Source organism: Daktulosphaira vitifoliae, unplaced genomic scaffold, assembly GCF_025091365.1.
Source record: "Daktulosphaira vitifoliae isolate Bord-2020 unplaced genomic scaffold, ASM2509136v1 Scaffold_2, whole genome shotgun sequence".
NCBI lineage: Eukaryota > Metazoa > Arthropoda > Insecta > Hemiptera > Phylloxeridae > Daktulosphaira > Daktulosphaira vitifoliae.
In genome coordinates this window covers 14,341,596-14,365,895 of record NW_026099573.1, presented here as the reverse complement: position 1 = coordinate 14,365,895, position 24,300 = coordinate 14,341,596, and the positions used below count along the sequence as shown (strand labels likewise).

Here is a 24,300-nt window from a genome sequence, read left to right as displayed (position 1 = left end):
AACACGAGCAGGGATAGCGCCGTGCTAAGGGTTATTAGGTTTTATGTTTTTTGCACCGTGGTTACGGATAGCATGATACGATCTGACATCTGACGCTTTCCATAGGTACCATGTCATACATTAACATTGTTTACGCGGTCCCGTCGTTCCTTTGTATTTTATAAAAGTTCATGTTATGTTTTCAAACCAATGGACTTATAAAATATTTTATGAAACCCAAAATGGCGACAAGTGACGATGAACCAATGCATTTGTACGAGGTATTTCAAAACTGCTTCAACAAGATTGCAAATAAGCAACCAGGTTAGTACATTATAATATTGTCATGTAGTTGTCCTGATGTTAATAAGGTATCAAATTAAACATGACTTACTGTCATCATCTCACATTTTCAATCATTTAGTTTTTATTTTTTCATCTTGAAATTATTTTAACTTAAACTATTGACTTTTTCTTGATGTATCTGCTATATTTAAAGTACTGTTAGTACAGTCGAGTGCTTCTTAAATAATTAACTTAATGAAAATTTAAAGAAATCCTAAAAAATAATGCTACAATCGTTTTTTGTTTTGTTTATTTTATGCACACACGATTTTCTTAATCTTCAAAGAAATATATATTGTATGTTTTTTGATATTTCCTGTGAATTTTTTTTTGTTACCATTCTCTATAATTTTTTAGAAAAAAAAAGATCAATTGTCCATGTTTTTTAAATATACTTAATTCTCTGACATTGTAAAAGTCCTATCCTGGTATTTTAAATTTGATGATATTTTCATTATCCATCTTAAAAAAATTGTTGTATATTTTAAAGAGTTTTGAATAAATAGCAAACAACAAGTATAAACTAAAAAAATAAACGTGTGTAAAAAAACCCATAATTTTTATTTTAGGATAATGTGTTATTTATTATTATGAATAATAAATTATAATTTTATGAATCTATAAGTTTAAGTTTTCATATTATTTATAAAAGACTTAAATTATTTAAAATTTTATATGTTGAATAATCAATTGATTAAACTTCAAAAAAATAAAAAAAATTCAATTATAGCTATTGTTTACTCATTTTTTATTTTGTGGATGCCCCTTTTTACTGATATTTTATTGCAGTTATAATTTTAAATTCATTAAAAAAATTTTAATTTCTAGAAAAAGGAGGGTTTCAACCACCATATAACATGGAAAATGGAATGGTAAGTTTATTTCTTGTTTTCTAGTTATTAAATAGTGCTAAATTGATATAGATTTTAAAGCATGTAGTAGAAGTAATAATTTATTATTACAATGCATTGTACTTTTTAATTTTTTATATTTTTACTAATTAAAAAACTTAGTTTTTAGTATTATAATACAATTATTAAAATTGAAACTTCTGTATAAATATGTTTTTATTTATAATATCACACTAGTTGGATATAATTATTCTGTTCTAAAAACAGTTTTGGCCTATACTAGTGATAATATATAAAAACTACAATTATCTATAAAGTTTCTTTGTTCATAATAAAAAATTGTATATGTTTTTTCAATATTGTTATAATTAATTTAAACTGGTGTATAATACATTCAATAATTTTCATTATACATTATTAATTTGACATAATTAAATGAACAACCAAGTACAAATTTTTTCTTTATTCGGGTTACTCACAAACATATTTTAATGTTCTAATTACAAACTTCAAAGTGTATTTTATTTTTTTAATTACAATTTTTTTATGTATTTTTCAGTATTGATTATTTTTTCTAAAACTGTTGATTATAAAGGGGTCTATAACAATATAAAATTTTTTAATTCAAACGGTTAAAAGTATACTTATAAATATTTCATTAGTGTTATGTTATATATACAAATTCCAAATATATGTAAAGAAAAAATGTAACAAAACAAAGTTTTTGTTTGGGATTAACTTAATTTTTAAATTGCAGGCCTATGGAAATAATTTTACTTCTGGTCCTGAAACTTTTAGTCCAGATTCGCCATACTTTCCTTTTAGCAATACTCCACGAAAACCTCTACCTACTACTACAGCTGGCACAGCAGTAAAAAGAAAAAGAGAGGTAAATGTCTTTCCTTTAAATGTTATTATAAGATTCATATTTGTATAAAATTTAAAATTACTTTTGTGCTTTAATTAAATATTTTAAGTAGAAAATGTGTTTTTTCAATTATTTTACAAAAGACCTCTTATATGTGTAACGTGAATTTTCTATATTTACTTGTATTAGTCTTATTGGAAATACTAAGTATAATTTCAATGTAGCCACTAGAATTTTTTGAAATATTATTATCACACTAGTATCTTATTTAATGTTAAAAATTAGCTAATGATTAAAGATTGGCTATTAATTTTTATAAATCATTAATAAATAATCAAGTAATTGTTTGTTTTAATATTTCCAAATAATATTTGATGTTATAATTCTAAGTTTTTTTTTGAACTATTGAAATTGATATAACTTAATTGATTTAATTAAAAAATAAAAAGTTTATGTGATAGTGTCATGTTACTATCATTTTAAAAATTATAAGTAAATTACAGAAAGTGTATCTGCTACTAGTGACTGATGAATTGACAATAAAAAATAATAATTACAAAATTAGCAATCCTAAGACTATTTATACCCAAAGGATTTGGTCAGTCCATTCGAGTACGTAGCTTTAAGCTTCAAATCATTCATCAGTCTTAGTACTCGGCTGTCGTTGTATGGCTTTTTGTATAAAGTCAAGTCTTTATTTTCTTTTCACCTACCTATTTTTGTCTTCGACATGTAGAGTATATATAGACATATTTTATAGTACATGTATTATGTACTTCGTCTGCATCTCATACTCGGCTACCATTGTTCATTATTATTTCTCATATCCAAAGTATTTGTTTCTTAAATTTATTTCTAAAAAAATAAAATGTCGTTAATTTTTTTATTTTATTTAAGAATTCATTATTATTTATTACATTAGTATATACATTTAAATTCAATACATTTTATCTGGTTTTTCATTTGACAGAGCATAGACTCACCTCCAGCAGAACCATCAGAAGTTGAAGTTCCTCATCACTGGGTAAGTTTATTTTTCAATAAATTAATTTTAAATATAGTTAACTAACATAAATAATGAGTGCTGATTTAATTCATAATTTAGGTTTTTAAATAAATAATTTAATTAATAATAATAATTAAGACATTTATTTTCTAAAACTATTTAAAATAGTACATTTTTCATTCCCTTAAGGAATGAAAAACCTTAATATTAATTTTCTTAAATGATAACTCTTATTTTTATATTGATAATATGATTGAAAAAAATGTACAAACAAATTTTTTTATTTGATCAACCTTTTGTTTTTTAAATAATTATTATCCTAAACTTCCACTTGACACGTTCACCTACATCATCTACGCTCACATCAGCCGTCCTCATATCGCATTCAATTACAGCCCTCCATCGCTTTTTTGGTCTTCCTCCAGCTCTTTTTCCTTCAACATTCATTTCTATAACTGTTCTTACCACTTTCGATTTCTCTTACCTCATAACATGACCAAACCATCTAAGTCTATTTTCTTTCATCTTATCTACGATTGACGTAACACCTATACTTCCTCTTATTTTATTAATCAACTCTTATATAATATAATAATATTATTAATGTCATCAACAACTTCTGAATACAAAACAGTAGAATATCAATAGAAATTTTGTTTAAAAACACTAATTTTAATACATTGAAGAAACATATAGACAATTGATCGGATAAAAAAACAATAAGAAATAAATTGTTTGTAAACTTTTATTCTATCATATTATCAAAATAAAAATACGAGTTTTAATTAAAAAAAATTAATGTTAAGGCTTTTTATCCCTAAAGGGATGAAAAAAAAATTATTTAACTATATAATATTGTAGTGTTTTTTAAATCAAACAATATTTTTCTTTACTCTAAATTAAAAATTTTCAATTGTTTCCAAGAAAATGAGTGTCTCATCCTTGATGAATCACTCTGTATATATATTCAATTACCATGATTACATGAGTTATATACCAATTTTGTCATAAATTTGTAGTACTATATTTAAAATTTAAATCATGGTAAATAAATATTATGGTATTATTTTATTTGAAAAATCTATCCAAGTACCATATATTTAGTTTGCAACGTTAATATATTATTTATACAATAAAAGAAATGTTGGTAGAAATTATTGAAATAAATTTTATCACAACTTTGCTTAATAAAATTGTAGTTGTAATTTTTATTATGTAGTTGTAATCTTTAATATTTTAATGGAAAACTTGAATGTGATGATAAGTATTTTTACAAAAATTAATTTTTAGAACTTTCTTTTTCTAATCAAGTAAATTGAATGATTGTCTAAACTTTAAAAACTTAAAACATCAACAAATGAAGTTATTTTTATCATGTACACAGGCATAAATAGAATAATTATTTAAATTCTCATTGTGACTATAGTTGTATTATAGTACTATATTTTAGAATTAAAAAAAAAAAATTGGCTCTCCTTTTAAATAGTATTAGTTTGAATTTTTTAAATTATTAATTTATGTAACTAATAAATTAATTATTAATAAATAAGAAAACCTTTGAACATTAAAAAAGATATTAGTACTTTTATACTAGTTCATGGGATTAGTGCGGTTCATAAATGCCTAGTTAAAAATTAACAAATCACTATTGTAAAATGTTAATAACTTCAAAAATACGAGTTCAAAAGTTGTTATTGACCAGTCATTAAACATGTATTTCTAATTTAAAAACTTAAGGTGGTACTATTTTAAAGGATAGAGGGGTAAGACCAAATTTTTTGATAGTTTTATTGTATAGGTTACTATTAACTTCTGCAAAGTAAAATTTATTATGTTTTATTGCATTAGGCATAGTTGAACATCCTATGTAATATATATCTTTAATATTATTTAAAATTTATTACTAAAACTTTTAGTATTGTGAAACATTTTACTAAAATTCAATTTTTATTTGTATTTTGAATATAAAATTTGAAAGCGTTACGTCACGTTATAGTGAGTGTATTAAAACCTATGTGATCACGTTGATGTGTCATAATATGAGTAAAATCTTGAAAATTAATCGTATATCCGCTGCCGTTTAAAACCGTTTCCATATTCTACAGTTGTTTTGGTAATTTATTCTGCGACCCGTATGCTGTTCAGATAACATTAGCATGATTTTTGTTTCGTATTAACCCGTATATTATTTTATTTATACATCTAATATAACTACATAATGAGTTGGAAATTGTCTAATACAATCGAAAAATTAAAATATGATTAAAATAATATTGGATTGCCGTAACAGGAATGTTATTGTTTCATTGTTTCTTAGGTGTTTATATTTTGGCAAATAATTGTTTTCTTTGTGAACATATTAATTTTGTAGTATTTTATAACGTAAATTTCATGGTCAATGTCAGTGACTTTATCTGAGAGTTATGGCGACCCGTATTGTATCTGTCGTGCACCCAGCGAAACTTGTTCGGGTCCAACAGCACATTACTGGTGGTGTTTTGTATGTACACCGTTTGTGCAGTTTTATGATTTGTGTATGCACCATAGCGGCATGGTGAAGAAAGGACCCAGCCGCCGGCGCGGCAATGGTAGTAGAAATGCGTGTGTGCGTGTTTAGTAGTTTTGTAACATCTGGCAAAGTGGCATCCCATGTAGGTGGAACCTATGCTGCTGCCGCAGCAGCCAGTACTCTTGTGCATGTAAACCGTTCAGATTGTTGCACCGTCGTCGTCGTCATGATTTGTCCACATCTCGACAACCCGCGGCTCATCCAACCTCTTCATAAGCGCTATACAGAACAAAGGTTCTTAGACGGTTCATATAATTTTAACGAAGTATCTTCAAAATAGTTTTGTCCCAACAACATGTCTTTAAGAAAGTCCGTAGTATTTACCTTCCCCTTAAATTTTCTTTCTTCTCACTAACGTATTCCTACAGAGCCATATCAACCACAATGTTGTAGCCTGTAAGGTATCCCTGACCGGAACCTGCGGTAATACGAACTGTCACCTTAGTGGATGTTTCATGTCGACATGAAATGCGGGCTGTTATCACACTCATCGACTCCTTCACTAACACTATTAAGTTTCCACATCTTGAAGAATAGGGGCGGCTTTAGTGTCATTGAAATGTTTCTCTATTTACTGTAAAATGAGCATTTCATTTTGTCTTATTCTCGTTTACTCGTACAATAAATCATCAACTTGCTATAATCATTGTCGTTCTATGATTAGTATATTTTAGTTGACGTTATTTTAGTAAATTGTTAGATTCTAGTGTCAAAGTGTATGAAAAGTATTGTGTTTTTTAATAGAATAATAATTATTTATAATAAGTCTCATTAGACGCGTCATTGTTTGAAAAAAACTTCTATATTGTTCGCTCAGATGAAAAAAAATCATTGTTTTTTATTTTTAACGGAGTTATTAGTATCTCCGGCAACGATTGCGGTTGGCAACAATGCTGCCGTCAATGGTTTACTGCATACAGCTATCTTGTTGCTGTTGCGAATGGTGTAGTGTGTAGTAGTGGTCGCGTGTACTGATGCCGCAGCAATATTAAAGGAGGAGGGGGCGTTGGCGTTTGGAAGAGTTAGTGGTAGTGATGCGGTACTACTACTACGATACACGCGACTCGTCGCGGGGCCCAGTGGTGGGCACGTATAGTACCATTTAGCCTGTTGCTCTTTGCATTGGCCGCCGCGACGTTGGTTTCAGTGTGACGACTACCGACTGTGACAATGGACACGCCGAAGCCGTAGCAGTGGTAGTCTATTCCCGGCAGTTTGTGTATGTGTGCGTATTCGTCCATAAGCCGTCTTGCATCTCGCATTCGCTCACGTGCCGCCGTTGTTGCGTTTGTCTTCCGACCATCTGTGAGTATTGTTTCCTGTTCGGAACACGTCTTACATCCTCTGAGGGTGGTGTGAAGGCCACCCTTTGACATGCACCATTATCGGTCCAGAGAAGAAGAAACGTCGTCGTGCGGTAGCAACGGTGGCAGTGATCCGTATTTCTATTTGCATTTGTCGGCCGGTGCCGCATCGTACGGCAACCCGATAAAGCTCGAAGTTGACGTTAAACCGGATACTCGAACGACGCCCATAGTTACTCTAAACGGTAGTGCCGGTAGTTCTACGGACGTGCACCACATGGATGGTGGCAGTATTGGTCTTTTAGCGTTGACCCAACTCGACGGTTATGGGTACAAACCTTATGAAAACACTGACGGTGTCATCGCTTCCACAGACGTGGTCGTTGGTCGTCAAGTCTCTTCTTATTCATCCTCTGACGATACCAAATCGCACCTTCATCATCACCAGCAGGTAATACTGATGTCACTTGTATCGACGCCTGTTAGTTTTGTTTTACTTCCGTTAATCCACTTGTTGGTACGATCCGAGACTGTAGTTTTAATCCGCGACAAAATTATTGTGTATTGCATGTATTTACTCAGCGTTTCCTGTCAGGGTTCATCACCATACACGTTTTGATATCTTTGTTTATTATTACAATAAGTACTCGGGTATAAATAAATGTGACTTACTTACGATCACGTAATTGTCTATTTTTTACTAATTCGAGTTATGCGATCAAAAGAGATTTTAGTTGATTCATGTATAATTCACTATTAACTCGATGTATTAAAACTTATTTATTATGTGCGTTCGTTAATGAATTTTTAGTTAAAATTATTGGCGTAGGCGTACATAATTGGTATGTGTATGTCGCGGTGATATGTTAGGTGAAAAACTGCAAAAGCGTTTTGTACGCTTATTGTTGCACATGGTGACTGCATTAAAAAGTGTGCTTGTAAATCGTAGTTTTGAATTTGTGGCCGAATTAGAAAACTTTTTATTGAATGTATACGAAATAACAGCAGTTAAACAGAATATAGTGTATGGTGTAGTTATAAGTAGGTCTTTATTGTTGATTATATTATTTGTAAGGTGAGCCAAACCAGTTGGCAGATGTTATAAAACACACCTGCCTGCATCCTCACAACAATGGTCTCCTACCCACCGCGCCTCCAAAACATGCTTGATTTTTTCCCCTTCTTTGCTAAGCTAAGTCTACTTACATTTAAATAAATGTGTCTTTTTAACTTTTTTTTAACTTGCATACATATTCGTTTGTTTGATTATACTCATACTCTGAACTCGTGCCTTTAATGTTACGTCTATTATTTTTTTCGTTTTTGTGATTAAATATTTTTTAATTTTTATTTTGTATCAATCAACAACCTCATTTGTGTTCAGTGATGCTAATAGTTATTACTCATCGCCATTATTTCTAGTATCTATATCCTAAGACTGGATATGTTTTTATCTAAAATTATCTGTTTGATAATTAGATTCGATTTTTCATCCTTGAATGCTTTTATTTACCACTGTGGCAACTTTTTATTTTATTAAATTATTGTAATCAATATAACAAAAGTTGATTAAAGCACTTTACGATTATTTTGGATAAATCTGAAATTCGCTTTTAGTATGACTGCTATAACCTGCTAACACGTTTTTTTTTACTATTTCATTCATTATGCGATTTCGCGAAAACAGACAAATGTTGTACCATCTGATTGAACAAAAGTAAGGAGAAGAACAGTCTGCATGTGGAAACTCTATCAGAAGCGTGTATTTCATTCATTTTGTATTTGAATAGGCTTGAGTACAACGCGTATGAACGAGTACGTGAACAAATAATGAGAATTACTGTGGTGATGCTTCGAGATAAATAGTTAAAATCTAATGATTAATGATCAATGATCATTTCCCTTAAAGTTTCCCTTAAATACTTATGTAGAAAGTATATTGTTTTACTTCCCCTTTTTTCTCGTTTATATATAACCAAACAAATATTTTTAGATAAAAAATATTGTTTTTTTCACATAATAAAGTTCTATTAAAAAAATGAAAGAAATACTTTTATTAAGTAATTTTCATTGTTATGAACAGTGGTTATTCATGAAATCAATAAAAAAATTTTGTTCTTTATTTTTTTCATTCAATATTTTATTTGGAAATAATTTATCATTAAACACAATAATCAAAATAAATGCAAATTCTCGGATATGGATATAAAAACACGTATAGTTAAAATCGTGAAAAATACATTAATTTTTTATGTTTTGTAAAAAGTGTATGTATTTATATATATTTTTATATAATTGATCTTAGTGACAATTATATTTTATCAGTCGTTAAGGCACAGAACGTTTTTCCTTAATAAATAGCACTGGATAATTGTTTTATTTGTAGATATATTACTCTATTGGATCCACAAAAAAAAATAATGAGTGAGAATTTGAAGTACTGGACAGAAGCATAGTATTCAGTTTATTTTAGTTAAATGATTTTTATTAATTACTTTGCCCTACCCAATACAGTGTGACCGTTTCATATTGGCGGTCGCTTCTTTTTAAAACAAATAACCATTCTGAGTAATGAACCAATACAAATAAGCTGTTTTCAAATGTTGCGAGACGAAAAATAAACTCAAGTAAACTCACGGATATTTCATTTTGGCATTGTTGTCGAAATGTACATTAAGTAATAAAATTATGAATAAATTTAAAAATGTCGCGTTACTCAATGAATGATTTGTGTTTTTATGTTGATAGCTCGTTCTATAATTTTAGTATCAAAAAGGAAAAATTAAATGCCTACAAAAAGATAAATTTACAAGTTTCTATTAAAGTTATATTATACGTATTGAAACTAATAGTGAATGTAGTTAATATTTAGCATTTAGTAAAAGAATAATCCATTCACGTGAGTCTCCTTGAAGATGCATTGTGGTTATTTTTAACGCATTCAGGGATTCTCTGTTTGATCCATATTGTATGTGTTATTGTCTTGCATGATATACACAAAACAATATTAGAAATGCTCGATGCACGACGGTTAAGGTCATCAAATAGTATGCATTGCAAAATTCCATCTAGTTTCCTATTGTCCTGCTATAAGAATTGTTAGTATTGTTTTTTTATCTCGTCATCACCGTTGCATCAGCCTTGTACACACATCAATTAATAAATTCATCTATTGTATAATAATATATATGCCTATCTCTATATTACGGACATTCATTCGTTTGTTGTAGTTAATGCATATATCTTGCATAGTAGAACTCGTTTTACACTGTAGATTTAACCATTTACAGCCATGTTGTATAATAGTTTCGTTCTTTAACAGTATCTAATAATCGACCGGAAGAAAATAGTAGAATTTACTAAATGGATCATTTTTTTTTGCTAATCTTTATACTTCAGACTTCATTCAAGAATATACAATCTTAAATTTCTCTTGTGTTTTTCCAGCACATGTCTACCAGAAGTTATGATGTCTTCATTAAACCCTGCTGTGTTACGCCTATATTAAATAACAATTTTTAAGGGATCCTATTATTGTATCCTACATTGTAATAAATTATTTTGACGTTGACGAAACGTGAGAAATAATAATTTATTTTCTTTGTTCTACTAAGACATAATCTTACAAGATATTACTCGTGACGGTGACGTTTGACTGAAATAATATTTTATTTATTGAGTACTAATAATAATTGGAATGCTAAGGATTTATTTATTTATTTTATTTATTATAAAGCTGTAGTTAATTAAAATATTGTTGCGAGTAATTTTATTATTAATTCTACATGTATTGCGTTTATATGAATACAACATTATACAAGTTTCGTAAATACATTTTTGCATCATTAAGTATTTTAATTTAGTCTAATTTAACCTTATTTCGAATTATATTTTGTGTTCCTATTATATTCTTAAACAATAAAGACTTTAAATTGTATTGCTATGACAATTTCATTAGTACATCTAGCCATCAATCGTTTTAAATTAAACTACAAGGACAGCTAATCATTAACCAGTAATATCGGAAAAAAACAAATCTGTTTTAAAAAAGAATTAATAACTTGGCAATGTGAATAATACAAAAAAATTGTGTTATATCAGATTTCGTTAACGCGGCGCCAGATGGTTGTAAATTATTAAATAGCTAAGAGAAAGTAGTTTGATTAATTCTTTGTGTCCAAATCTCAAATGGCGCATAAATACGCTACAGGGCTCAAAAACAAATTTAAATATGTATAAAAATTAATTCATATTAACTGTAACAGTTTGCTATTACCTTCCTTTAATAGAATGATGTATCCTCAGTAATACAAATAATTAAATTTTCTCAATAAATATTTAATTAATTATTAAAAAAGTTATAGTGCAACAAGTTGAGAGATTAGTCTTTTAAGTTTACAATTAACCCCTATTTAATTTAATTTAGTACTGATTGTGAAAATATAATTTTTTTTACTGTAGTATAATTACACTTTTTTTTTTGACAATAAGCTAAATTTAATACTGCAAATAAAATCCAGCACAGGGGGGTCGCGGCACAGTGGCATAGTTGGATCAAGTATAATGATATCTGACAGTGATTAAAATCACTATAAAAAAAAAACACTTCAATAAAATCTTTAAATAGTGTTTAATTTAAACAAATTGGTGGATTATTCCAAAAGTTCCATGATCTGCTATTTCTTTATTAATATCCTAATTAAGATAAATTATGTCGAATGAAAGAGGGATTATTAAAAAATATTTCTCATAAAAAAATTGTGTTGATCCATACACTTTTCAATAAGTATAGCATTATAAAGTTAAAAATGTAAAATACAAAATCGTTAATTTTTACACAAATGTAGCATCCAGTAGTCATTTTCACCGTGAAGACAAAATAATGTCCGAAAGTTTTTTGTTCTATAATAAAGTACATGACATTAGCTTTAATTTAAGAAATATATAAAAGTGTCAGACTTTCAAAAGTTAAGTTGAAAAAGTAAATTTTTTGTGAAAAATTGTCATTTTGAATCCCTCTGTGAGCAGGTAGTAAAGGGTTAAATTTATTAAAAAAAAAATATACCAAATGATAGGTAAAAACATCAAGCATCTATAAATGAAAAATTATATTGATTTGTTTATTTTTGAAAAAGTTATGGCAGCTTTAAATAAAAAAAATTTCGAAAATTTGTAATTTTTTTTGTAGATTTTCCCCATTTACGGGGAACGTGGGAAAACTTTTCAATTTTTAAGGGTAATGTCTTCAGCTAGGTACGATTTGTGATCTTTTGACATATCGTTGAAAAAAATCGGTTAGATGAGAGCTGAGAAAAGTTGGTAAGACACAAAAAAAAAATACCTTATAGTAAAATTAATACGATCGCATCGAAACTAATATACGATTTTTGTAAAAAAAATATTTTTGATATTTTAACTTTATAGTGCTATAATTTTTTGAAAAATATATGGATCATTATTATAAATCATAAAAAAAAAATTATTTTGATTTGTTTATTTTTGAAAAAGTTATGGCAGTTTTAAGTAAAAAAAATGTTATTAGGAAGTTTCCCACATTAATTTTTATTTTATAATTAGTAATACCAACATCAAATACTAATTTTGTTATTTTATATCTAAAAGGATTATTTTCATTTCTAATCTTAAGTTATATAGAATTTTCTTAAATATTGTGAGATATCCTATATTGAAGTAGCTTGAAATGCAATCATATTTATTTTCTGTTTTAGTATGGTAGTGAAGAATTCACTTCCGATCCAGCTCGATTTGCTGCTCAAAAGCCTGGTTCTTCTATATATGCTGCTGACTCCTATTACCTAGGTAATGAATACAATTTAATAGGTTTCCAAATATACTTATTTTAAATATTAGATTTAATTTTTATTGCTTGTTTATTATTTATAGATGGTACTGGAAATAATAGCGATGTTTGGACCACCAGTGCTACTGCTCAACTTCAATCCCCCACAACATACACCACATATTCAAATCCTACTAATTCTTTACTAAGTACATCACCTAACATAACAGCAAACAATTTTCCTACAACAAATGCCATACTAACTCCAGAAAATTTGGTATGAACTGATGTTAAATTTTTATTTCTTAATTTTATAAAATTTGAAAAATATTTGTACATTGTGTCAAATATATCTTGTCCAATGTGTACCTTCAATGGTAATATAATAAACATATGGAATTATCTAGTACAATAAATTAATTAAAATATTTTTTTATTTTTTTATCTATTATGAAACTTAGAAAATAATTTTTAATTCAATAATTAAATTCAAAAAATCTATTATTTTATAGGGTTTATTCTAAATAACAAAACAATCTTATTCCTAAATTTCATCAGCTTTAATTAGCAAATATTTTGTGTAAAATGTTATTAATCTTTATTTTTCACAGGGATACAATACAATTGGCCCAAATACTAATTTACCTCCTAGTGGAGTGTCACCTGCAACTGATGGACTAGGGACTTCCCCTTTACCACCTATGTCAAGTCTACGTGGAGCACCTCCTTCTGCTCCTAGCCCAATCGCAGTTACCCCTAGTTCAATGATGTACCCAGGGCATAACAGTCCTACTATTCAAACTTCTGGTGATACACTTGGAAAAGCATTAGCTTCAGTACGAAAAGAATTATTTTTGAATTTTTGCTTTTAATTAATAATTAGGATTTGAAATATTTAAAAACGCTTTTAAAATTACCATTGAAGGTATTTTTTGCTTAAACTAACACTAAGTTTATTATGACTACTAAAACTATAACTCTATGAACTACGATTGCTCCTTGTTCCTTAGTTAAAATTTTACTTAAATTATTTTGTTTTTGTTAAAATATTAATAACGTGTACTCCTAGTTAATTAACTAAATGTTTTAAAACTTATAATTAAAAAAGTTAGAATTAAATTTTTCCTGTTCCTATAGTAAATTTTTATAAAGTTAATTTCCAGAACTTCTTGAAAATCTTTGTTAAGCTTTTATTTACATTTTTTCTACGTCAGCGGTTAAGAAGCGTTATAATGTTAATAAAATAAATACCTTAAATAATGTGTTGTAGATTTATCCAACTGATCAGAGTGTCAGTAGTTACAGTTCAAATCCATCCACACCTGTAAATTCACCACCACCTTTAGCACCTTTGGTGCCTACAAACAGCGCTGGATCTTGGACCCCTGGCGTAGCACCACCTCATCCTGGATCTCCTCATTTTCCTTCTACTGATCACCGCGCTATTCATATGGTATGTTAGCTTAAGAATTAACACTGGGTATCAAATGGTCAGCATTACATTTAAACTGTTCTATGGAATTCAATTTTTTTTTTTTTGGCTATCAACTTTTAATATTTTGTAACTTAACATTCTTTAATATCAGTGGTGTAATTAACAGGGTAGTAGAATGGAAGAAAGACTGGATGATGCTATAAATGTTTTGAGAAACCATGCAGAAAGTCAAGCATTAAGTTTAGCTGGTGTTCAACATTCTGCTGCAGGAATTGTACCTTTATATCATCAACACATAGTAAGTGATCTTTATTAATTTTATTTACCTACAATTTTATTTAATTAATAAATTTATTATTACTTTTTTTTTTTATCATTATTAAGGGAAGTCCTCATTCAGCAGCAACTTCAGTTGGTGGCATTCCAAATACATACCAAACACTATCAACATGCCCAGATAGTGATGGTCCAATAAAAATTGAAAGATTAAGCAATATAAGTATGTTTTATTATTTATAGTTAATCTCATTTAAAGATTAATTTCATTTTTTTATTTTTTAGAAAAACGGAAAGAACCTCCAGACAGTTCAGATACCAAGCCATCTAGTAGTGATCACTTGTTAGTAAATAACATCGTTAATGTCAATTCACCCCCAGACAATTCTTCTCTAATTAAAAACTCAAAACGACCCCGCCGATAGTAAGTTTAATGTGCAATTTTCGAAACGCATTAACTTAATTATAAATTACACACATTAACTTAAACATCGGTTTTTTTCATTTGAATTTAAATATTTTTAGAAAAAATAAATCTTAATAAAAACAAACTATTTTTTTTTTTAATATTTAAACGAATAAGTATTTGTACTTAAAAATTAAAAATATTGAATATTAGCGCAGTTATCAACCTGAAAAATATAATTAAAACCTTGCAAACCTACCAAAACAAATGAATATACAGTTAAAGACAAATATGTATAAAATTAAAAATTCCATTTAACATATTACATTAAATTCTCTAATATTCAATTATTTATATATCTATTATGTAAATATAAAATTATTTTAGTTGCTCCAGTGCAGATGAAGATGGTGAAGATCCATCAACTAAAGCACATAGAGAAAAAGAGCGAAGACAAGCTAACAATGTTCGTGAGAGGTAATTAAGTATTCTATTTAATATATTTTAATAAAAGCATCATCAAAATTAACATAATTAATAAAGTAATTTATTAATTAAAAAAAAAGTTATTGAAATTTTGAATTTTTCTAAAAATTCAAACAAAATTTATTTATAATGCATTTCATAATTATCATTATTAAAACATTTTTACTAATGTAATTAATAAGTTGATATAAGTTGTGGACCAGCATTTTTATTTGTATTGTTTTTCGTATTGCTGTTGTACAAGTGTGGACGACGAGTGTGAAGATCCTGAATTAAAAGCACTACGAGAAAAGGAGCGTCGCCAAGCAAATAATGCTCGGGAAAGGTGAGCTTTTTTGCCGCCATTTAAAGCGGCTCTTGGCTCCATTTATATTTTATTGTTAATTTTTTGTACAATTTATTTTACCTTAATTTTCTAAATAATTTATTCATTATATAAAATTAACATGTTAAAAATATATTTATAACTAATGATATTATTGTCAGCATGACAATCATTTTTGTTAATTTGCTCGGTCATACCCCTTGTACACAGCTGTAGATAATTTGGTAGATTAAACATAAATTATGAATTGATTTTAAATTACTTCATTTTGATAATTTTTAATTAATTTGATATCTTAGACTTACTTTATAGGTAATATATATATATAATATTTATATATTTATAGTATGATACTCTTTTAATTATTAGAATTCGAATACGTGATATTAATGAAGCATTAAAAGAGCTAGGAAGAATGTGCATGACACACTTAAAAACTGATAAGCCACAAACCAAGTTAGGAATTTTAAATATGGCTGTTGAAGTTATCATGTCACTGGAACAACAAGTTAGAGGTATAATCTAATAACAAAATTATTATGTTGAAAATTACTATTATAACATATTTATGTTACTTTACAGAACGTAATCTTAATCCTAAAGCAGCTTGTCTTAAAAGAAGAGAAGAAGAAAAAGCAGAAGATACTGTTGGTCCTAAACTTGGACATCATTTATCAGTAGGGCAGCACATGGTTGTTCAAGCTCCACATTTTTCAACCATGACAATGGTAAGAAATACTTTAAATGAATTAAATTCAAAATAGACTTGATAGTTTTACAAGATATGTTCTGTTAATTTAAAAAAAAATAGCAAAATAATCAAACAGGATTGCCACATAATGGACCTCAGTAGCAGTGGAGAATAACATCCCCACAAATATTATACTCCTAAGTAACATGGGGGTGATGGCAATTACTTGCTTCTAAACTATTTCCAATGAAAAATTATTGCCAACGATATTTATAAATATATATATAATTTTTATATATACATATTAGTGATATATTTGATTTAAATCAACAAATACGTTATTAACTTTTGATTTCTTTTTTCTTTTTATTTTTTGTACTCATAAATTGAATTTAAAAATATTAGTTTATTATTATCCTATGTGATTGGTGTACACGTTAAGCCCAAGCTTTACTGGACATTAGAGTTATAATTCTTAACTTAAGACTGAATCCAGCATTAAGTTATCCTTTTTTCATAAATATTAAATATTAAAAAAAAAAAATCTATTTATAAACTTAGTTTAAAAACCAATTAAATCCTCAGAATTTGGTGAAATTGTTCGTATCATATTCTATTTGTTGTCTCATTTGAAAAAATAATGTATTATTATAATTCTGTAACCAATATAATTTTTTGTAAAGTAATTTATTAAAAAAAAATTAACTAAGAAGTAGGTCATACTATATGACTTTGTCTATTATTGTTAATCGAGTTCTGATGTCTACAGCTTTAAATGTGTTGTATTAATAATTTTCAAATCGCTAAACAAGATCTTATTTTTCTTAGACAATAAAAATAATTGATAAACTCTTGACAGTATTATTTTAGAAATATTGAGTATTATTATTATTGTTATTGAACTTAAGAATGAACGGTTGCTAATTTATGTATATTAATTATAATATTTTAATAATTATGTTACATTAAATTTGTGTGTATTCTTAATTTTTTCTTTTTTTTTTATTAAATAATAATTTTTAAAATAACTATATATTACTTTAAAAAAAATGTTTTTAATAAAATCAGATCTTTTATTTATGCACTTAATTTCAGATAATTTAACATTAAAATATTATTGTTTATTAAAATTATGTGAGGTGTAATATTTTTGTACACCTCATATAATATTTACTTTTTTATAACATTTTAAGAAAAATTTATCCTATAAACAGAAATATATACATTTAAAAAATGCATTATAAATATACAACATAAATTATGTGCTACAAGAAAAAATAATTATGCCATCCTAGTATTTATGTGTGAATGTGTGTGTATATATATAGTAAAATCAAATTTGCATGATATATATATATATATAATTTATATCTGATTTATATATTATGTAGTACATAATTTTTAAGTAAAACATTGTTTTCAATAGGAAATTTTTGAATACAGTGTATTTACTTGTGTATGTTTTTAATAGTGTTGAAACCTAAATAAGCTTAAATGTAATTAAAACAAAAAAACAATATATTAAATGTTAAATTATAATTTAACCAATTGATACATTATAATTTCGTTTAATAAAAATATGTATGCTGGATTAGATACACCCTAAATTTTAAAGTGATAAAATCAAAATTGAAAGTTATATTAATTCCTTAGCAGTATTAAAAGCATAATTTTATGTACAGTTTTGATAATGGGTTAAACGTGGCAACATTAAATTGTGAATAAATGTGACAATATGCGGTAAAATTTCTCCTATAAATGCATCACATTTTAATAATAGAATTTAAAAAAATTTTGTTGAGTATAATGGATAATTAATGTAAAATTTTATATTATAAAGCCATAATTTTTGTTTAGTTTCTTAATTTAAATAAAATGTTATATTGCTAATTATTATTTTTATTATTATTATAATTGTATTTTTTATCATCATTATTATTATTAATTTAATATCATACTTTCTATTTTAATAAGTTTTGTTTATTATTTATAACTAAAAAACCAAAACATCACTACAGTAATTTTAAAATAATTGTCATTTACATAAATATTATTTGTAATTTGTATTGTACATATAGGTTATATTATTTTTATGTTAATTTTTGTAATGTTTGAGAATAAATTTTAATGATTATGTAATTATGTTTATAGTATACATATAAACATTTAAATAAATCATATCATAATAAATGTTTTTTTTTATTTTCATTTGTAAAAGAATTTTTAGCCAGTTGTCAATTTATTTTATTTTTAGTACTATAATTTTATTTTAAAAGCTAAATAGTATATTATAAAAAATAAAATTTTAATAATGTCTGTTATTCTTTCAACAATTATTGATTGTTAAAGTGTACATACTGTACAAAAAATATATTGTGTCTTCAAATGGAAAATAAATTAATAAAAATTCAAACCTTATAAATTGTTTTATATTTTAATGTTTATGATTAGCGTCAATATAGCTTCTAACTTCGTCCTGTGCACAAATTCACTGTTTTACATTCATACCACATAATTTCCGATACAAGTTTATAATAAGAAATAATTTTGACCATTTCTTCATTTTTTTTATTTTACTCTCAAATTTCGGTGGTTAGCGGCCTAGATATATGTGATGATGAGAGTCTCGCTGACACTGATTATCGCATGACTACTTCTTGATGTCCACAGGTTAATTTTTTATTCTAAGTGATATAGGAAAACATTTTTAATTCAGAGTAAACCAATCCCAACATGTGTTAATTTTGTTTTAAAATTTTAAAATATTTTCTGATTGAGAATTCTATTAATAATTTTTCACCCTGTTCTCTAGAAAAGCTAATATTATACAAATAGAAATATTTACAGATATACCTTATATGATATATATCTTAAATACAAATTTAAGTAATAAAATTATTTAGTTATTTAACCCCTGAGCAAATTCAAAGAATGAAAATAGCCAATTTTAATTTATAATAGACTTGAAGTAACAAATTAATTAAGTAAAAAAATAATTGGCGAAGTTAAAAATTTAATCATCTTAATAAGTAATGAGCTATCTAACTTCATTAAATTAACTTAAAAATTTAATTTTTTTTTATTACATTAACACGTTAAAAGTCTTGACAAAATTATGAAATATTAATTAGATTAATATATTTGAAATATACAAGTTTTAAATAATTTATATACCTACTAAATAGAATAATATCATTGCGATAATACTTTTCTATTACTTTATATCTATTAAATATTTCGTAATTTAGTGTAAAGTTAAGTGATAAAAACTCAGCACAGTGGTGACGTGTATAGATGATATATCTGACAGTGATTAAAATCACTATCATAAAAGCTTCGATGCAAATCTGTAGATAGTGGTTAATTTTAAAAAATTGGTGGATTATTCCAAAAGCTACATGACTATTTCCTTATTTATATCCTAATTACAAGTTTTATGATTTATAAGTGTTATATATTTATATAATATAAATATTTAAAGGGAAATGGTTTTATTTAGAAAAATGTTATGTCAAATGAAACAGGTTTATAAATAGTATTTATCATAAAAAATTATAATGATCCATATATTTTTCAAAAAATTATAGCACTATAAAGTTAAAATATCAAAAATATTTTTTTTACAAAAATCGTATATTAGTTTCGATGCGATCGTATTAATTTTACTATAAGGTATTTTTTTTTTGTGTCTTACCAACTTTTCTCAGCTCTCATCTAACCGATTTTTTTCAATGATATGTCAAAAGATCACAAATCGTACCTAGCTGAAGACATTACCCTTAAAAATTGAAAAGTTTTCCCACGTTCCCCGTAAATGGGGAAAATCTACAAAAAAAATTACAAATTTTCGAAATTTTTTTTATTTAAAGCTGCCATAACTTTTTCAAAAATAAACAAATCAATATAATTTTTCATTTATAGATGCTTGATGTTTTTACCTATCATTTGGTATATTTTTTTTTTAATAAATTTAACCCTTTACTACCTGCTCACAGAGGGATTCAAAATGACAATTTTTCACAAAAAATTTACTTTTTCAACTTAACTTTTGAAAGTCTGACACTTTTATATATTTCTTAAATTAAAGCTAATGTCATGTACTTTATTATAGAACAAAAAACTTTCGGACATTATTTTGTCTTCACGGTGAAAATGACTACTGGATGCTACATTTGTGTAAAAATTAACGATTTTGTATTTTACATTTTGAACTTTTTTATGCATCAACTTTTTGAAAAATTTAAGGATTAATACAATTTTTTCATGAGAAGTAGTATTTATATACATCTTTCACGCGACATACTTTTTTTTAAATTGGACCATTTCCCTATATACAGGGGGTGTTCAAATCTAAAAAAAAAACCAAGCACAGGGGGGGAGTCGTGGTACAATAGTGACGTGCATAGTTGAATCAATTATAATGATATCTGACAGTGATTAAAATCACTATCATAAAAAACACTTCGATGCAAAGCTTTAGATAGTGTTTAATTTTAAAGAATTGGTGGATTACTACAAAAACTACATGATCTGCTAGTTCCTTATTAATATCCTAATTAAGATAAAGTATGTCGAATGAAAGATGTATATAAATTCTACTTCTCATGAAAATATTGTATTAATCCTTAAATTTTTCAAAAAGTTGATGCATAATAAAATTAAAAATGTAAAATAGAAAATCGATAATTTTTACTCAAAAATAGCATTCGGTAGCCATTTTCACCGCGAAGATAAAATAAAGTCCGAAATTTTTTATTTCCATAATAAAATATATTACATTAGGTTTAATTTAAGATATATATAAAAGTGTCAGACTTTCCGGAACACTTTCAAAAGTAGTTGAAAAGGAAAATTTTTTGTGAAAAAGTTGTCATTTTAAATCCTCCCTTGTGGGCAGGCAGTAAAGGGCCAAATTTATAAAAAAAAATATACCAAATGATAGGTAAAAACATCAAGCATCTATAAAATAAAATTATATTGATTTGTTTATTTTTGAAAAAGTTATGGCAGTTTTAAGTAAAAAAAATTGAAAAAATTTTGAATTCATTTTAACAACCATATCAAAGAACCAAATATAAGCTGAATATCAACTCTTTATAGCTATTCTTTTAGATTATATAATCTATTCTTATAATGTGTTCTAACCTATGTACTGTGTTATTATTATTGTATTTTTATAATTAGTGGTTTTAGAAATGTACATTTTATTAATTGTTACTGATTCGTGTGTAATGTAAAATTAATCGAAAAAACCATTGCTTAAGAACTATGGCAAGGATTTATTATAAGATTGTACGGCAATAATATTTCCTTTAAATATCATTATAATTAATATTATTTTCCGTCTTAAACTGTGATTCAGCAATAAAATTTGTTACCATCGCTACTATATTTCTGTGATTAATGATTAACTAAAAGCACAACTTTTAGTTCTAATAAGTTAACAATAGTGTCTAACTGTATTTACAAGGCGTTTTCTTGAAGTAAACAATTTTTTTTTATTATTAAATTCCTAGATATATGGAAAAAAATAAAAATAAATTTAGCACAGTGTAGACAAGGCATATATGGGACAAGTATAGATGATAATTGACAGTGATTAAAATCACTATCATAAGAAACGCTTCGATGCAAATCTGTAGATAGTGTTTCATTTCGAGAAATTGGTGGATTATTCCAAAAGCAACATCAATTCTTATTTCTTTAATTATATCCTGATTAGTAGTTCTTTGATTTTAGAATATAATATATGAATAAATACTAATTATAGTTATTAAATTAAGTATGAAATTGATATTCAATAATTTAATATTGTAATTTAAACGGAGAAATTATAAAAATAATAAAGAAGATGTATTTTGCTTTATTTTTACGTGTATAAAAATTTAAAGGGCTTGATACAATAAATTTCAATAAAAACTGTTTGTTACTATAAATAAATGCACTGAACTACAAAGAACTTTCATCAGTAACAAAAATATACCATTCTAAATCAACTATTCGCGATGTTTTCAAATCTGCAATTAGACTTTTTATATCACTTCTAAGTTTTAATATTATCAAAAATTAGTATTTACATATAAAAAAGATGATAAAGAATTTGCTGAAGTATTAACTAAATTAGCAAGGGGAGAATTAATTAAAAAAGATATAGACTTTTTTATGAAACTCGTAAAACCGTTGGAAATTAGTTTTCAACCTGGAGTTATGCATCTTTGGGCAACGAATAAAGAGGTGGACGATATGTATACGAGAGTATTAAACAGTTTAAATACTACTAGTTTTGTATCTGAAGCAATAGATACAACAGAAAAAAAAATTGATATTACTGCTGCAAAGAAACTTCCAAGGCAAAAAACTATGGGATTGCCTAAAACACTTATACTGAAGGTAACAGCGAAATACATGATTGTTACAAATATCTGTACAGAAGACGGAATTGTTAATGGCGCTATTGGTGAACTGATGCAAATCAATCGTACAATAACTATTAATGGTAAAGAAGTTGCTCATAGAGTGTGGATAAAATTTGATGAACCAGAAGTAGGCTCAATTACAAGACAAAAAGTTAAAGGAAAGTTGTCCCCTCAAGGAGAAGTATCCGACGACTGGTCTCACTGGACACCTATTGAAATTACGCACTTGGAATTTCAAATTGGAAATTCAGAGAATCGGAAGGTAACTAGAACGCAATTACCTTTAGTTGAGGCATTAGCATTGACTGTTCATAAATCACAAGGTGCAACATATGAAAATGTTGCATACCATGTGCCTAAAAAGTATTTACTGTGTAATATGCTTTATGTAGGATGCNTCCTAAAAAGTTTTTACTGTGTAATATGCTTTATGTAGGATGCAGTAGAGCAATATAGCCAAGGGCTTATGTATAGATTATTTTCCATTTAATCCACCTAAACCATCTTCAAAAGTCAATGCTGAAATGGCTAAACTACGGTCTTGTGAAATAAAACCTAATTTTTCATTTTTAACATCAGACAATCTGTCGATATATTGTGTTTCACACAATATAAGATCATTAAACAAATATTTCGAGTACATACTTGCTGATAAAATATTATTAAAATCAAATATACTATTTTTCCAAGAAACTGGAACAACAGAAAATGATTTTTATAACATTGAAGGATTCACAGAGATATGTAGGATCAACAAAGTGCATGACAATGGCAAAAGTGGTTCAATATGTTTCCTAAATAATAATATACGTGATATTTTCAAATCAAGTGAGCCCATAGTTATTACTCATAACAAAGATCACATGGAAATTATTTGTGTTATCCTTGATAATTACACATATGTCGGATTATATGTTTCGCCTAAATTTCCTACAAACAAAATGTGTGAATGCTTAAAAAATATAATTGATAATAATGGAGAAAACGTCATTTTTATTGGGGATTTCAATATAAATTTCTATAAAATTCCAAATATTTTTAATAAAATTATAGAAGAAATGAAGTATAAAATACTTGTCAATGAAATTACAACAGACTATGGTACTTGTATTGACAATGNAAAAAATCCCAGCACAGGGGGGTCGCGGCACAGTGGTGACGTGGCATAGTTGGATCAAGTATTATGATATCTGACAGTGATTAAAATCACTATCATAAGAAACGCTTCGATGCAAATCTGTAGATAGTGTTTCATTTAGAGAAATTGGTGGATTATTCCAAAAGCAACATCAACTATTATTTCTTTAATTATATTCTGATTAGTAGTACTTTGATTTTAAAATATAATATATGAATAAAAACTAATTATAATTTTCAAATTCAGTATGAAATTGTGAGGCCAGCTATGATGTATGGTTCATAGTGTTGGGCGGTTGATAAGAAAGTAGAGCAGAGAATAAATGTAGCAGAGATGAGAATGCTTAGTTGGATGAGTGGAGTGACTAGAGAAGATAGGATAAGGAACGAGCATATAAGAGGAAGT

General features: G+C 26.8%; 1 protein-coding gene across 9 annotated transcripts; it reads left to right on the top strand.

Annotated features, from left to right (window-relative positions):
* Positions 1-24: 24 nt before the first annotated feature.
* On the top strand, positions 25-18,366 carry LOC126897835 (transcription factor 12). 9 transcript variants are annotated; one of them, XM_050671738.1, is made up of 16 exons: positions 25-303; positions 1,153-1,196; positions 1,933-2,064; positions 3,014-3,067; positions 12,652-12,742; positions 12,827-12,999; positions 13,334-13,558; positions 13,993-14,175; positions 14,324-14,455; positions 14,542-14,656; positions 14,719-14,857; positions 15,227-15,316; positions 15,570-15,650; positions 16,020-16,165; positions 16,233-16,378; positions 16,462-16,813. In XM_050671738.1, exons 1-16 carry the CDS (start codon positions 171-173, stop codon positions 16,501-16,503), a joined length of 1,926 nt encoding a protein of 641 aa, XP_050527695.1. In that variant the 5' UTR covers positions 25-170; the 3' UTR covers positions 16,504-16,813. The 9 variants fall into 9 exon arrangements, with proteins under 9 accessions (XP_050527695.1, XP_050527703.1, XP_050527702.1 ...); XM_050671739.1 differs by lacking the exons at positions 25-303; positions 1,153-1,196; positions 1,933-2,064; positions 3,014-3,067; positions 16,462-16,813 and adding exons at positions 6,616-7,373; positions 18,024-18,366; XM_050671741.1 differs by lacking the exons at positions 25-303; positions 1,153-1,196; positions 1,933-2,064; positions 3,014-3,067 and adding an exon at positions 6,619-7,373 and having other exon boundaries at positions 14,719-14,776.
* The last annotated feature ends 5,934 nt before the right edge of the window (positions 18,367-24,300 follow it).

Bases quoted from the DNA above. Each gene is read 5' to 3' on its own strand.
- LOC126897835 (XM_050671737.1), top strand. From the start codon at position 6,993: ATGCACCATTATCGGTCCAGAGAAGAAGAAACGTCGTCGTGCGGTAGC. The intron at 14,858-15,226 runs GTAAGTTTAATG...AAATTATTTTAG, and splicing joins TCAAAACGACCCCGCCGATA to TTGCTCCAGTGCAGATGAAG. The intron at 15,651-16,019 runs GTGAGCTTTTTT...TTTAATTATTAG, and splicing joins GCAAATAATGCTCGGGAAAG to AATTCGAATACGTGATATTA.